The sequence below is a fragment of the Herpailurus yagouaroundi genome, unplaced genomic scaffold (assembly GCF_014898765.1).
Source record: "Herpailurus yagouaroundi ecotype Mexico unplaced genomic scaffold, PumYag 192, whole genome shotgun sequence".
NCBI lineage: Eukaryota > Metazoa > Chordata > Mammalia > Carnivora > Felidae > Herpailurus > Herpailurus yagouaroundi.
The window spans coordinates 25077981-25093677 of record NW_024412423.1 but is presented as its reverse complement, the minus strand read 5'-3'; the positions used below and the strand labels follow the sequence as shown (position 1 = coordinate 25093677).

The 15697-nt window shown below is 41.6% G+C and overlaps 1 protein-coding gene across 2 annotated transcripts in view; it reads right to left on the bottom strand.

Annotated features, from left to right (window-relative positions):
• Window positions 1-806: 806 nt before the first annotated feature.
• Window positions 807-15697, bottom strand: part of KDM3B (lysine demethylase 3B) — a 73169-nt gene continuing 58278 nt past the window's right edge. For both annotated transcript variants that reach the window (XM_040444598.1, XM_040444600.1), the window contains 11 exons: window positions 14816-15095; window positions 13701-13957; window positions 10361-10627; window positions 9405-9576; window positions 8926-9016; window positions 8658-8788; window positions 7535-7654; window positions 6424-6563; window positions 5755-5931; window positions 5129-5263; window positions 807-2236 (listed from right to left, as the gene is read on the bottom strand). In XM_040444598.1, coding sequence (XP_040300532.1) covers window positions 2156-2236; window positions 5129-5263; window positions 5755-5931; window positions 6424-6563; window positions 7535-7654; window positions 8658-8788; window positions 8926-9016; window positions 9405-9576; window positions 10361-10627; window positions 13701-13957; window positions 14816-15095 — 1851 coding nt within the window. In that variant the 3' untranslated portion in view covers window positions 807-2155. The remainder of the gene's footprint in view (window positions 2237-5128; window positions 5264-5754; window positions 5932-6423; window positions 6564-7534; window positions 7655-8657; window positions 8789-8925; window positions 9017-9404; window positions 9577-10360; window positions 10628-13700; window positions 13958-14815; window positions 15096-15697) is intronic.

The following is a 15697-nucleotide window of genomic DNA, read 5'->3' as shown; positions in this document are numbered from 1 at the left end:
TGCTTTCCTTTCCTGTCCCATTTCAAAGCTTCTGCATTCTTTAAGTGGAGGTGTGAGTCTTCTGGTGACCACAGCCTCGACCCGTGCCCATCCAGCCTGAAAGGACACGTTCAGAGCTCTGTATTTCAGTTATGGTCCTATTCAAACTCAGTATCCTTGAACCACACAATGGTCTATTTCCACCCTGATAATTGTATTTCCAGGCTCAAACACTTTGGAAGATGTTTTCCAACAGAGTCTGGAGAAGCAGCCTCCGATGACCCCTCTTGCTATTCTTTAGAACTTCCTCTTCAAAAGGCCTTTTCTAATTGGAATGTAGTCTGTCCTTACTCCTCAAGCTACTTTAATTGCTGATTTATAAACAAAAAATCCATTTGGGTCTTTTCCCACCAACTCTGAGGTGGACCTAGGGCCACATGTTTCATATGTGGGCAGGTGGGCCTCCTGCTTTGAGGAACCTCATCACTGATCACCCAAAACCTTGCTCAGGCTGTCCCCCACTGCGCTTACCCCCAGCTGCTCTAGGAAGGTTAAAGACCTCATCTTTCCCACTCCATTCACATAGCATCAACAATGGAAAACCCATCTTTTCTGCCACTCTTTTCCCTTCACCCCCCAAACCCACAAACCACAATGACCTGGCACTTTCTGCTCTCAAATGGGCACAAATTCAGGAAGTAAAAGGTAATCGGATGCAGCAATGTAATGAAGGTCAGAAAATGAACCATTCGCCACCTCCAACCCCGCCCTCAACCTGCCTTTGCTTTTTAGAATGGCCGGCACAGAAGAATTTAGTCCACTCCAAACAGATTTGTTAGATTTTTAATAAGAACATGGAAATCCCAATCAGCCCTTCAACAAAATTAAAATACAGAAAGTGAAATTAAAAGTATTCTACAGTAAATGACTTTTATTAAAAAAAAAAAAGTAATTGTGAACATATAAACAAGCCTGCAGGGCACTACAGTACAGCTGGAAAGAAGATAGATACATTTTCCAATGTATCTATGGGCTAATGAATTCCATCGTTTTCAAATAAATTCTTAATAAAACTCCACAGAGTTGGAAAGTTTTGCTGAAAACATTTTTGGACAAAAAACCCAAAAAACCAAACAGACTCATGTAGGAAATCAAACTTTCCTTTGCATTCGGAAATGTAAGAGGAGTCCCAAGGGAACGCTGGTAATATGTGAAAATGGTTCCTGCAACACCAGTGTGTGTATCTGTAAAACACACCACAGCTCAGACATGACAAAGTTCTTTCTCAGATGGCTGTTCCCTCAAGATAGGACTGAGATGGGAAGGGAAGAAACTAAAAGAATCCTAAAAAGCCAATTCTTTTCAATTCTGCTTTGGCTGATTTTGTGCTATAATGGGCAGTTGATTTCTAAAAATCATAATTCTTCAAAGATTTTTATCGAAAGGAAGACTAAATGTAATGTGCCTTTCCTCATAATCCAGGAAAACAACTGTGGTATTTCAAAAATTCTAAAAATATCTACTTTCATGAAATAGTAACTATTTCACTACAAACCTATTTTTCACTAAATACACACGTTTCCTAATCCTGGAGCCTCCTGGGAAAAGCAGTGGGTTCTCCCTGGGTCCTGCAAGACTCCAGTGTTCACGAGAGAGATTGTGGGGAATGGCTTCACCCCGTCTCCTGGGATGGTCTGTGTCAGAGGTCACGTGCAGAGACACTGTCAGGCTTCCACCAGGTGTGTTTAGGCAATTAGCCCCTACTTGTACCAGTTATGTGATTCCCCCTACCTCCAAACACATTCCCACTTAACTAGGCACGAGAGAACAAAGAAAAGAAAGGTGTGCCCACATTCCCGGTTTCCATGAATCTCAAGTCACGAGAATGTGCAGGAAAGCCCAGCAATGTTCAGGCAATTCAGAGTCCCAAAGACCACAGGATGGGTATGTGGCAACCTTGGCTTGGAGTCTGAAACTGTGTGTGTGAACAGTGTGACTTTCCTGGGTCAACCTTCAGTGTTGAGGCAGCGTAGAAAAGAGTGGCTGGAGAGTTTGTAATACTGACCACACTGGCTCCCAGTGAAGGGCCTCTGCTCCAGCAGAGAACCCTGCCGTTCCCTGTATGTGTTGTGAGTGAAAGACCTGCTTCACAGGGGAGTTAACAATTTCTCCATGCCTAAGATCTTGCCAGTTTGGATTCATGAGCCTTGAGGGTGCCGACAGCATCTTTCACTGCGTGATAAATGATGTTCTTCACCTGGAGAGAGCAATCGGCACAGTCAGTTCATGGTGGCCTCATATTATATTCTCAAATAAAGATATATATTTTAAACAACCTATAAAGCCTACTAGTGAGTGAGGAAATCCTTCAACGAGGACTGCATACTTCCCAAATCAATCCCATAGATGATTTACAAATCACAGAGGATAGAAGGTCTATATTCAAAAAAGAATGATGAAATCATTTGAAAGGCTATATAATCACCATCATCTATGTACTTAGTACATGCTGGGCACTATTGCTAAGTTTTTTGTTTTTGTTGCTTAATTTTTTTAAATGTTTGTTTATTTTACAGAGAGAGAGAGAGAGAGAGAGAGAGAGAGAGACAGAGAGACAGAGTGTTAGCGGCAGAGGAGCAGAGACAGAGGGACACACAGAATCCGAAGCAGGCTCCAGGCTCTGAGTTGTCAGCACAGAGCCCGACGTGGGGCTTGAACTCATGGACCACATGATCATGACCTGAGCTGAAGTCCGACGCTTAACTGACTGAGTCACCCAGGTGCCCTATTGCTAAGCTTTTTATGTGGACTTTCACTTAATCCTTACCACAGTCTTATTAGGTCTATTCTTTTAAAAAAAAAATTTTTTTTTAATGTTTTATTTATTTTTAAGACAGAGAGAGACAGAGCATGAGTGGGGATGGGGCAGAGAGAGAGGGAGACATAGAATGTGAAGCAGGCTCCAGGCTCCGAGCTGTCAGCAGAGCCCGATGCAGGGCTCGAGCTCATGAACCATGAGATCATGACCTGAGCCAAAGTCGGACGCTCAACCAACTGAGCCACCCAGGTGCCCCTGAGGTCTGTTCTATTATTATCATCCCCATTTTTACAGATGAGAAACTGAGGAAACCAAGGTTCTCTGGTTAAGAATCTTGCCCAAGGTCCTACAGCTAATAGGAATGCACTAAAACAACAGTGGGTGGGTAGGATTATTGGATATTTTCTCCCTTTGTGCTTGCATGTATTTTCTATTTTGTCTAAGAAGAACACATATTACACGTGAAGCAGGAAGGAATAGAGTTACTAAAATAAAGTGAACAGGTTAAAGACAGTTTTAAACCAAGATAGTGATTATTTCTGGGGAGGGAAATAAAGAGACAGAATGGGGAAGGGTATATGGAAGCTTCAATAATGTAGTTGTTCTATATGTGTATGTTGTATAATAAGTATGTATAGGATGCTTTATTTCTTAAGGTGAAGGATGGGCACATAAGCTCCCTTGTGCTATTTTTTATTTAAAAACTTTTGTATTGGGGCACCTGGGTGGCTCAATCAGTTAGGCCTCCGACTTCGGCTCAGGTCATGATCTCATGGTTTGTGGGTTCAGGCCCTGCCTCGGGGTCTGTGCTGACAGCTCAGAGGCTGGAGCCTGCTTTAAGATTCTGTGTCAACCTCTCTCTCTGCCTCTCCCTCACTAGTGCTCTGTCTCTCTGTCTCTCAAAAATGAATAGACGTTAAAAAAACTTTTTTTGTATTAATTAAACAAATATTTTTTTATTTAATTTTTTTAATGTTTATTTATTATTGAGAGACAGAGCGTGAGCAGGGGAGGGACAGGGAGAGAGAGGGAGACACAGAATCTGAAGCAGGCTCCAGACTCCGAGCTGTCAGCACAGAGCCCGACATGGGGCTCAAACTCACAAACCGTGAGAATATGGCCTGAGCCCAAGTCGGATGCCTAACCGACTGAGCCACCCAGGCGCCCCTAATTCAACAAATATTTACTGAGTACCTAGTATGTATCAGATATCATGCTAGGGAAAAGCAGTGAATAAAGGAGTAAAATTCCTGCCTTCATGGAGTTTAAATAGCTTATATTCTACTAGGGATACAAACAAACAGAAAAAATACGTAACATGTTAGACAATAAAAAATACTACAGACAAAAATAGAGCAGTGACAGAGGATTGGGAGTGTTGGAGGTGACATATTATAAATAGAGACCTAACGGAGCTGAGATCTGAAAATATATATGTCTGCATATTTGCATTATATCTATAATATCAATGTTATCTATCAATGTGATTGTACTTTGTAATAAGAACTTTAAGGTTGAAACGTTCAAAAAAAATTTTTAAGTTTATTGATTTTTGAGAGAGAGAGAGTGAGTGTAAGCAGGAGGGGCAGAGAGGGAGGGAGACCGAATCCCAAGTAGGCTCTGCTCTGTCAGCACAGAGCTGGAGGCAGGGCTCGGAACACGAACCCAGAGATCAAGACCTGAGTCAAAATCAAGAGTTAGATGCTTAACCGACTGAGCCACCCAGGCAGCCTGAAATGTTCTTAATTTTTAAAAAGGAACAGCAAAAATGAGGAGACTCAGGATTGAAGATGTCTGAATCTACCTGCGGGAGACTGGGAGACTATATTCAGATTGCTGAAGTCCTGCCTGGGAAATCTTGCTTCCTTCTTCTTCTTCTTCTTTTTTTTTAATGCTACTAAAGCACCCAACAATTCTTAGGGATATGGATTGCAGTACCTAGCAGGGCATTAAGGAATGGAGCCTGCACAGAAACATGCTGTGAGAAGCAGCTCTGGGGAAATGCCCTTCTTGGAAACATGCTTAGAACACTCTGCCACAGTGCTTTCGCCATCTAACTGGGAAAAGTCAGTCTAGTCAGTTATTAACACTGAAATACTTTATCTCCCAGGGGCAGAGAAATAGAAGATGATAGCAGAAATGACTAGGTTAAAAGATGTGTATCCTCTAAAAGCAAATCGGAAGAGGACTCATTAAATACTCTGTGGAAGAGGATCATCTCTCCAGTAATACCTCCCGTAGAATACCCTCAGAAAGCAGAATGATCATCCTATATATGTAGGCAAGCAGGAGATAAGGAGAGAGAGTGGGGGGGAAGGAGGAGTTATTTACCTGCAGTTTATCCTCATGGTTTGTATGAGTGTTAGAGAGATGCCTGAATTCCTGCGTCAGGCGGAAACAGTGCTTTACATGTTCTGGAGATACAAAGTCTTCTGCTACTTTTATGCAACTGTATAGATTGTGCACCTGGGAGAGGAAAAGTTCAGAGGGAAAGAGCCCTGAGATGTTCAGCAATATATGGAAAATATCCATGACATAGTTTTAAAAAGAAGACAAAACCCCCCAAACTTGAGAAATGCTTATGATATTCCATTGTCATAAAAACAAAAGCAGAAAAATTCCAAGTATATATTTATAAATGAAAATGTTAGTATTCTCACAGAAGAGGATCTGGAAAAATATATACCAAACTGTTAACCACAAGCTACTTCTGGAGAAAGCAGGGTGAGGGGATGGAAAAGGGGCATGGCACAAGTAGCCGAGTTAGGACTTTCACTTTCTCCCTTATTTAAAAATTTTCAAACGTGCATTGAGAATTACACTGAAGAAACTTAAAGAGCAAAAAAGAAGTTGCAGTTTAAGAACAGTCAGCCTAATGCAGCCATTTATATGTATCTATTGCCAGATTAGTAGGAAACTCAGAAATAAGGAAGCCTATGGAATCCAGTGGAACCCACCTGGTGTGGGGCTCCAGCAGGTATGAAGACAGCATCTCCCAGGAACTGAACGATGGCCCAGCCTTGCACACCATACTCCTCATAGAGTCGCTTACGGAGGGTCTGGTCCAGGTACCAACTTTGGTCATGGATTGGGTCATGATCAGGGGGATTCTCTTGGCCTTGCTCTTCTCCAACCTGAAGCCATAACCAAACCCAAAGATGGAAAAATCAATGCATAAAAATTATAGCATAAACCCAACTTCCTGCAGCAATGTCTCTAGAGGGGCCAAAGTCTTCTGCTTTATTCTATTCAACACCCTCCAGGTGTGGATTCAGGCCTTCAGGGCATTTGGACAAAAAGTACCTGTCTTTAATTTTTTTTTTTTTTTAACATTTATTTATTTTTGAGAGACAGAGAGAGACAGAGCATGAGCAGGGGAGGCACAGAGAGAGAGGGAGACACAGAATCCGAAGCAGGCTCCAGGCTCCAAGCTGTCAGGACAGAGCCAGACACGGGACTCGAACTCACAAACCGTGAGCCAAAGTCAGACACTTAACTGAGCCTCCCAGGCGTCCCAAAAGTACAGGTCTTAAAAGCCAAGAAACCCCACACGAGAAACCTAAACAGGTGGTCTCATCACCCCCAGACCCTTCATACGTGAGTGGATAGCCTACTTGGGGGCATACCTTTCGTAGCAATTCCCGGATCTTTTCTGCATCCTTGGCTGCATAGATGTGCCACAAAGCACCAGGCTTCTCCTTTCCATCATGAATCCTCTGCTTTGTCACCTCATCAGCATCTCCCTCATCAATTGTCTTGAGTACCTCTGAAAAGAGCAAAATTACTTTTCCAGTCATTTCACTTCCTCTGAGTAAAGCAAAATGTTCAATTCAAACAAGCTTAGTCTCTACTATTCTCCATCTCTCTGAAGCAATGTAAGGTAGAATCAAAGAATCAAAACTCATATTTGCCTAAGCTTTCTACACACAGTAAGAGCAACCCTAAATCTTCCTTAATAGAGACTCTGCATTTTTTTGGAGGGAGAGTAGTCTTTTAAAACATATTTCTTGCTCAAACTGTTTAGCCACATCTTATGTTCAAAATGCAGGTTATTTCCTGCTGTAAGTAGACAGACTCCATGTACTTTTTCAAGACCTCTTTATAAACTCTAGGGTTCTACGGATATAAGGCCATGAAACATAAAGCTTCTCTGGCAAGTTAAGAGGGTAGACTTCTAATGCTTGTCTATTATAATCCTCTAAAGGACAACTAACGGAAGGATCTGCAGGTGTATCGCATTAAAAGCAAATGTGTGGCAGCAAATATCCAAAATAATGACACCAATAATCCCTGAACTGTGAGATTTTGAATTATGTATTTCTTTAACATTTTGTACATTTTCTAAAATGTCCATAATTAACACATATTAATTTTATACTGAGATGGCAGGGAGTAAAAATGCAGCAAAATATCACTTTGATGCTTTTGTTCTGCGCAAATAAGCTGGCTTTATCATCTGATAAACTGATCTGGCTGATGGCAAGTGAGCCAGACTGCCCTTCCTTCTTTGCTCCTATTTCTGATGCTCTATACTCAGTAGAAAAGGGAGCATTCCCAGAAAGAGAATGACTATGGTCAGAGATACACAAGTACCACTCTTCTTTCCTAAAACCTCCTTTCACTTAGCAACATCTATTGGGCACCTACTATGCATAGGCCCTGAGGAGAAAGACACCCGATTCTACTCCTGACGTTGAGCCTCACCATCCTGAAGTAGAGGGTATATAGAAATAGTACCTTCATCATGAGCACCCTCCCCGATGGGGATCCCAACATACACCATCACATTGACTGCATCAGATACATCTAAATGAAGGTTTGTTGTGCCAACTCTTCTATCTTCTGCGGTTATTAAGCCTGAGGGAAAAGGAGGATATGCAGGGTGAAAGGGCAATATTGTGAAAAATCCATACCAACTCTACAAGTGAGAACATACTCTAAGATGTTCTTAAATGGGTAACAGGGAGAGTGAAGTATATCTGTTTATTAAAAAAAATCACTCTCATCTCTTTTCTAGTGTTTTAAGATTGATTTCTAGCTTGGTTGACACTATAGTTTTGGCCATTCACTGAACCAATTCCACTCCCTACAACACTATCTCTATTTTTTTTTTTTTTAATGTTTCTTTCTGAGATAGAATGAGCAGGAGAGGGGCAGAACAGAGGATTTGAAGCAGGCTCTGCAGTGAAAGCAGCGAGCCCGATGCAGGGCTTGAACTCATGAACTGTGAGATCATGATGTGAGCTGAAGTTGGATGCTAAACTGACTGAGTCACCCAGGCACCCCAACAATCTTTCCTTTAAAAGCAAAACAGATATGTGCATTACTGACATACAAATGAGAATTGGCTTTCACAGTGATTTATGGCCTTATTGTAACTTCACAAAGAGCTTGCTGGGTGATATGGAACTCTGTCTTCTTCACTGTTATTTTATCAAGGTTCTTAAAAACTAAGAATCATGTCTTCTTGCACAGAATGTTTGAGAGGAAACCTTCTAATTATTGTAGATATACAAAGTATAGATGTGATACAAATCAGTATGACAAAAGCCATCGCATTTAAATCCACCCTGGGGCCTGTGCCTGGCTCAGTTGGTTTAGCATGTGACTCTTGATCTCAGGGTTGTAAGTTCAAGCCCCATAATGGGTATCAAGATTACTTAAAAATAAAAAAAAAATCTTAACAAACAAACAAACAAACAAACCTCAAACCATTATGGCTACTGTTAAATTCTTTAGCACCTGTCACTTTGTGCTCTATTAGCTCTACACAGGACCTTGACTAAATATCTCCCTCTATAGGTGAAATGGGGAACAGTAGTGTCCCAAAAGGGCAATTACGGCTTTGGCTTCTACATACCATAGGCATTGTACATCTTGGGGCCCAGATCGGGCCTTACAAAGTAGCTGGGTAGCCTAGAAGCCAGATTGAGCCTGCCATCTCGTTTGGTGTACTCTGGCAGAGGAAGATTCTCCATCAGATCTTCAAACCTACAGAAGATCAGGAAAGATGACTTAGCTTGTTAAGAGGGAAAAAAGCAAAGAGGCAAAGTCCACTTTTCTATCATTACTTTGTGATGCTTCAGCAAGGCACAGGGTCTCAAGATGACCTACTGTAGTTCACTAACCTTGTGGGCATCATGTCTCGAAAATCTTCCCCAGGAGGCCAGTCCTTGAGTTTAAGCACCATAGGCTGCCCATCTTCTGATCTTAATCGCTCTGAAAGACAGACAGCACTCCCACAATCTGCTTGTTTGGCTGCTGCCTGGTTTTCCAAAGACTACAAGTTTTAGGAGACTAACTTATTTTCACACTTGTAACCCATCCTAATGGACTAGGTGAGCTTTGTTTTCCTCGCCCACTGCTTTATTTAACACATGCTATATTTTTCCATCTCACAAGAATTCCAGCCTCAAGAGTGAAAGTGCTCCACACAACCCATGGGAGAAGGTGCTTAAGCCCAGGTGTGCTCTGGGAGCCAATGATTGCCAGGAGAGCTAGCTTGGTTGGCACCAAGACAGACTGTCCCCCCACCAAGGGGGTATGATTTGTGTCCAAGGGCAGAGCTGGACTTCCTTTCCAGTCTGCCGTCATCAAAACTACTTACTGCATATGATCTCAAAGCCATCCCAGAAATCCCGAACTTTCACATCGGAAATTATAGCACAGTTCCTGCAGTTCACTAAGTCCACATCTTGGTCTCCAAATTCCTGGCTAAAGGCTTCTGGCTTCCAGAGTTCAGACTTGAGCTTTTTATGTACCCCTGAAACCAACACTGGCTGTGGAAACAAAATATGCCATTCAGAACCATTTAGGAAATACTTTTTAGCTCAGAGCTCAAGGACAGGATAGGTTTCCTGAGGACAACCTCTTCTTCATGATGATTTACTGTTCTGTCCCAGCTTCAGAATCTAGAGGTTTCAACATGTCAGGTGCAGGAAATGGAAACCACTTCTCCATTATAATTTTTGAGTTTCATGCTGGGAAGCATGCTACAGAAATTACTTCTGTTGCTCTGGTATCTACCACTATTTTGAGGTGAGAGGACAAAAAGCTGACTAATGCAACTTTGAGAATACTTCCTCACAGTGAGAGTGAAGAACTATCCAGACAATTCCATAACCTCCCCGTTTTTCAAGCACCTGCTAAAGTATAAAAATTAGGAAGTGTTATCACACTATCATCCAAATTTGTGCAGACTTGGAACATTTACCTAGAAAAGTACTACCCATTTCTACCCACCTTCACCGTACCCCTATCACACTTAAGGATTTTCCTCTAAAAGTGTCATTAATGCCAGATCACCACTTCCCAGAAATTTCAACTACCCTTTTCAGAATGCAGACCTATAGAGCTTAGAAATAGAAGGAACCACAATATATTTTTAGGAATCTTCTGATTTTTTTAAATCCAAGTAAAATCGAAGTAGCAAGGAAGTTTTCGGTGAACTTACTATGTCTCAATCTCCCTGTCAAAAAATCTCCTAGACAGAATTGAAACTATTGTTGTAGTTGTGGTGGGCAAGCAGCCAGCTGGTCCTGGTAGCTACTTATCCTTACTTACCTGGCCTTGCTTCCAACATTCCCGGAAGATCTTCCAATTGTTTTTGTTGCTGGGGTCATGAAGACACAGAAGTCGGCCATCACAGAGCCAGGAGTGAGATGTATGGGGGTCCAGCACATTCAACCCCATCACCATCTCCTTCACTTCCTTTTGGGTATCAGTCAAGTTACAGGCCCGCTTTGCAGCATCTGAGGTTTTCTTATTTTCTACCACTGAGGCAATGATGTGGTCAAGGAAGTTGGGTAGGCTGGCCTTGTTCTTCACTCCCTGCCAGATACAATTCTATCAGGTAAGTATGAATGAGGCACCATGAGAAGAGCATTCAAAAAACTGTCTCACAACTGTACTCACAAGAAGGAGTTATGACTTACCTGATTAAGTTTCACAAACGTTTCTGAGATACTTTTTTTTTTTTTCTGAGATACTTTTTGTAATTGAATGGGGGTTTATGAAGTCAGTATCTTAAATTTCCATCTTTTATACTATGCTTTACATTTATGCAAGAAAAGTATGCAAAGATCGCATCTGCCTCAAGAGCCTAGAGACCTAAGAAATGTCTTTACCATCCAGCCTTGTATTAAGGATTTGCATGTGGACCACAAGGATCACAAAATGCTTTAACTGAGTGAAAAAGATTATTTACTTTGAGGCTTATAAATTTTTTTCTGTCTAGCATGCCCAAGGATACTTCAACTAAATAATAAAGTGACTTATCAAGGCAGTGTTTTTTATTTCTTTTAATGTTTATTTTTATTTTTGAGAGAGAGAGGGGGTCAGAGTGCAAGCGGGGCAGGGGTAGAGAGAGAGGGAGACACAGAATCCAAAGCAGGCTCCAGGCTCTGAGCTGTCAGCACAGAGCCCGACGCGGGGCTTGAACTCACGAATTATGAGATCATGACCTGGGTCAAAGTTGGACACTTAACAACGGAGCCACCCAGGTGCCAAGGCAGTGGTTTTTTGTTTGTTTGTTTTTTAACCAGGGAGTATACCCCAAAAAAGTGGTAAATGAAAGTATTCAAAAGGCACTAAATATTCTGAAAGTAGTCTCCTAATGTTCAATTCTTCCCTTGCTTATCACCCCACTGAGAATCTCTCACACGTTCCAGGTGATGAAATCACCAGGCTCAAAAATCAAAGTGACATACCTAATGTCACAGAACTGAGAGGGCTTTTATAAAAAGCCTGAAGTATTCCTAAGTCTGAAGTATCACTAATTATTATCTCTACAAAGTACATGTAATCATAGAACTTCCTGGGAAAATCAAAAAAGAAAAAGGAGAACCGAAGGTCAGAGCAAGTACATATAAAAGAGAGCCAAAAGTAATTTTTTCAAGTCACTAATGCAAAAGAAACAAATAACCCACATCGTACATGGCTCAACCATCCACAGCTCACTGAATTTTAGCCACTAATTATAAAATAGAATGAGAAATATATTTATGTACTTGTTTGAAATGATCTCTAAGACAATACACACTAAAAACAGAAAAGCAAGGTGTAGAGCATCTGAGTAAAAAAAGGAGGAAAAAAACCATACAATGACTGACCTGCAGAAAAGAAAACAAGTGGCTGGGAGATGATGATGGGAAGGAGACTTTTCACTACATCATTTAAATTTTTATCTTGTGAATTCATTCATTCAGTAAATGCTTACCGAATACCTACTATGTATCAAACACTGTGGCACTAGTGATATAGCAGTGAATAAAACAGTCAAAAATCTTTTAAGGAAAGGGAAGACAGACAACAAATCAATCATGGTAATGAATGCTATGGAAAAAATAGTGCAGACAAAACAGATATGGAGGATGGAGCTGTGATGGATTTTACAAAGGGTGGTTTAAGAAGGCCTACAGGACGTGACATTTCAGAAGGGAGGAGATGAAATTAATGATGAAGCAAGCATATGGTTACATGGCAAAGAGAGTTCCAAGTGGAAGAAAAGGGTAAGCGCAAAGGCTCAGAAGAGGGATTCTTGCCTGGTCACGGTCAGTAAGAAGGTGGGTGTGGTCAGAGCAGAGTGAACAAGGAAAGTGGTGCGTGAAGTCAAAGAAGCGCAAGGAAGAAGTCTTGCACAGATAAAGCTAGAGCATTATTGTCCACTGAAAGGATTCTGTTTATATTATCAGAGAAATAGGAAGCCCTTGAAGGATTTTCAGCAGAGCTAACAAAAATCATGTCAACGAAATCACTCATATTTAAAAAGAACCACTCAAGCTGCTGTATTGACAATAGACTATAGAGTGGAAAAGGGAAGAAATAAAGGAGACCTGTAAGAAGTTTACTGCAAACATGCAGGCAAGAGAGGATGTTGGCTCAGACCAGAGAGGAAGTGGTGGAGCTAATGAGAAATGGGTGGACTCTGAATACATGTTATTTTTTATTTGAGAGAGACAGAGAGAGACAGAGAGAGCGAGCGAGAGGGGCAAAAGGAAAGAGAGAAAATCTTAAGCAGGTTCCATGCTCAGCACAGAGCTTGATGCAGGGCTCGTTTCCATGACCCTGGGATCACGACCTGAGCTGAAATTGAGAGCTGGACGCTCAAATGGCTGAGCCACTGAGGTGCCCCTGCATACATTTTAAAGATCAGACTAAAAGGATGTGCTGGCAGATTAGATAGGAAATATGAGAGAGGGGAGTCCCAAATGACTCCAAGATTTTTGGCCAAGCAACTGGAAGAATGCAGATGCTCATGACCAAGAGAGGAAACTACAGGAGAAGGAGGCTTATACGCAGAAGATCAGGCATGTGGTCTTAGATGTGTTAGGTTTAGGTGTCTATTATAGATATCCAAGAAAAGGCAGTATGAATGTACTGTCTAGGTTAAAAAAAATAATAATGCCTGGTATTGTCAAGAAAATAGTGATTCCTGCTGACTGAAAATTTCAATGTCTCAATTTCTATTGACTTCTTTTTAAAAAAAAATTTTTTTTTTAACATTTATTTATTTTTGAGACAGAGAGAGACAGAGCATGAACAGGGGAGGGGCAGAGAGAGAGGGAGACACAGAATCTGAAACAGGCTCCAGGCTCTGAGCTGTCAGCAGAGCCCGATGCGGGGCTCGAACTCACGGACCGTGAGATCATGACCTGAGCCGAAGTTGGACGCTTAACCGACCAAGCCACCCAGGCGCCCCTATTGACTTCTTAACATGGCACAAAAGGTTCACTATTTAAACGGATCTCAAACATTTCCCAAACGCGATGTAAATAACTTGTCAGTTGGACAGACAACACAGATAACACAAGTTACCCATATATATTCTAATCCAGTTATCAGATCTCTGATGGCTCTTCCTTGGAAAAGCAGCAAAGGCTAGAGTTGTAGAAAGGACACTTACTGCTGAGGATGTAGAGAAGACCGGGGGGAAGGGTATGCCTGTGTCCAAGGGGGCTTGAGGAAGCTTTCCGGGTCCGGAGTGAAGGAGGTCTCGAAGGCTAGAGCCTTCGGTTTTGTTGTTGGAGGCAGTGGGACCCAGTAACAGACTGTTAAAAAGCTTTGGAGTCAATGGAGAGACCTTTGCAGTGGAGTTGAACGAGTCCAGCCCAAAGGGTGAATGAGACTCTTTACTGAGCACCGACCTCAGGGACCCTGCTTCTGTAAGGACATAACCAGGAATAGCATTAGGCATGACAAGTAATACCCAGGAAGCAAATGACTCCTAAAAATGAGCCAAGAGTGGAGGAGGACTTTCCCCTTCCCTGGTCCACAAACTACATACAGTTTGTCCAGGCCAACCTTGACAAGGTTATGACTATAGCAGGATCATGGCCAAGGAGAAGGTCTCCTACTTCTTCCTTCCTTTACCAGATCTGGATTTCAAATTTCCTTTTGTTCCAATCCATCTTTCATCTCTCTCACTTTCTAACATAGTGTTTCTGCAAGGGGGTCTTCAGAATACTTGTACTGGAATCACCTGGAGTGTTTACTAAAAATGGAGATTCCTGTTTGTACTCTAAGAGAATGTCATTTAACAGTTCTGGTGGGGCCCAGGAATCTCTATTTATAATAATTCCCCAGGCAACTCTTGGGCCCATGGAAAATCAACCCTGGCTGCGTAACAGAACCACCTGGAAGGTTAATAAAAATCTCCTATCAATTCTGACTAAAGAGGTTTGGGGTACAGCCCAGGCATGTGCCTTTTCTTTTGAAGTTTTATGTTTTATTTTCTTAAAAGTAGACTCCACGCCCAATGTGGGGCTTGAACTCATCACCCTGAGATCAAGAATCGGATGCTCTACCAACTGAGCCACTCAGGTACCCAGGCATGTGTCTTTTTTAAAAAAGCTCCACTTCTGCAAAAATATTGAAAGCAATTCCCTCATTTTATGTGATTACCCAGAGAAAGCAAGCATCATGTTTCATAAACGTGGATGGTCATGTGTGAGTTTGAAGAATCCGGGAATAAGTCCAGGTTCCACCTAAAGGCAGGGCAGAGGCTTGTGTTCATCTCACCTTTTGTTTCTTCTTTAGCCTTCTGAGTTGCTAAATCCGCCAACCAGTGCAGGGCAGAAGAGGGGGGGGCTGTGTCAGGGCAAGGGGGCCTGATGGTTTTTAGCTCACTATTGCTATTTGAAGTCGAACTATCTGCTTTCAGAGACTCATCAGATCTGATGTCAGTGCTGTCAGCTTTGGGAACATGGTCAGTCTCTGATGTTGTTACTGCTGCAGTTCCTCCTCCGCCTGAGAAAGTGGTTTCATTTCCAGAAGAGGCACTAGGGTTTATGCTAGGGAGCTAAAGCACAGAAGGCCAACATGGTTACAGTGCTGTTCTTGTGTAGGAAAAAAAACAAACAAACACATAGCAAGGGCTACTGACACTAAAAAAGTCTGGGAAAACAACCTGAAACTGTCTCATAAACTATTTCATTCATTGATTAATTTAACACATATTTAAGGAGTCCTACAACATGACAGAAACTATGCTTGGTTCTGTGAAAAGATCAGTGAACATAAAAATAAATAATACAATTTATTTTAAAATATTAAAATATATTTATTTAGCATGCCTGAGGCTCAGTTTCTGCAATGGTAAACCGATGATTAAAATGTGACCTCATAAAGCTGTTCTGAGGATTAAATGAGATAGTATATGCAAAAAGCTTAGTAGAGTGCTTGGCATACATAAATGTTCCATAAATGTTTACTATTCTATTACTGAATTTTCCACATGATTTGCTCTAATATGTCAACTCTATTGAAAATATATCTTGAGATCCCTCAGCCTTAATTCCTGTACCTCCTACAGACCATGAATTAGTAGTGTTGCTGGAAAGCACTCCAAATATAAGCAAGTTAGCTGTGTGTGTGTGTGTGTGTGTGTGTGTGTGTGTGTGT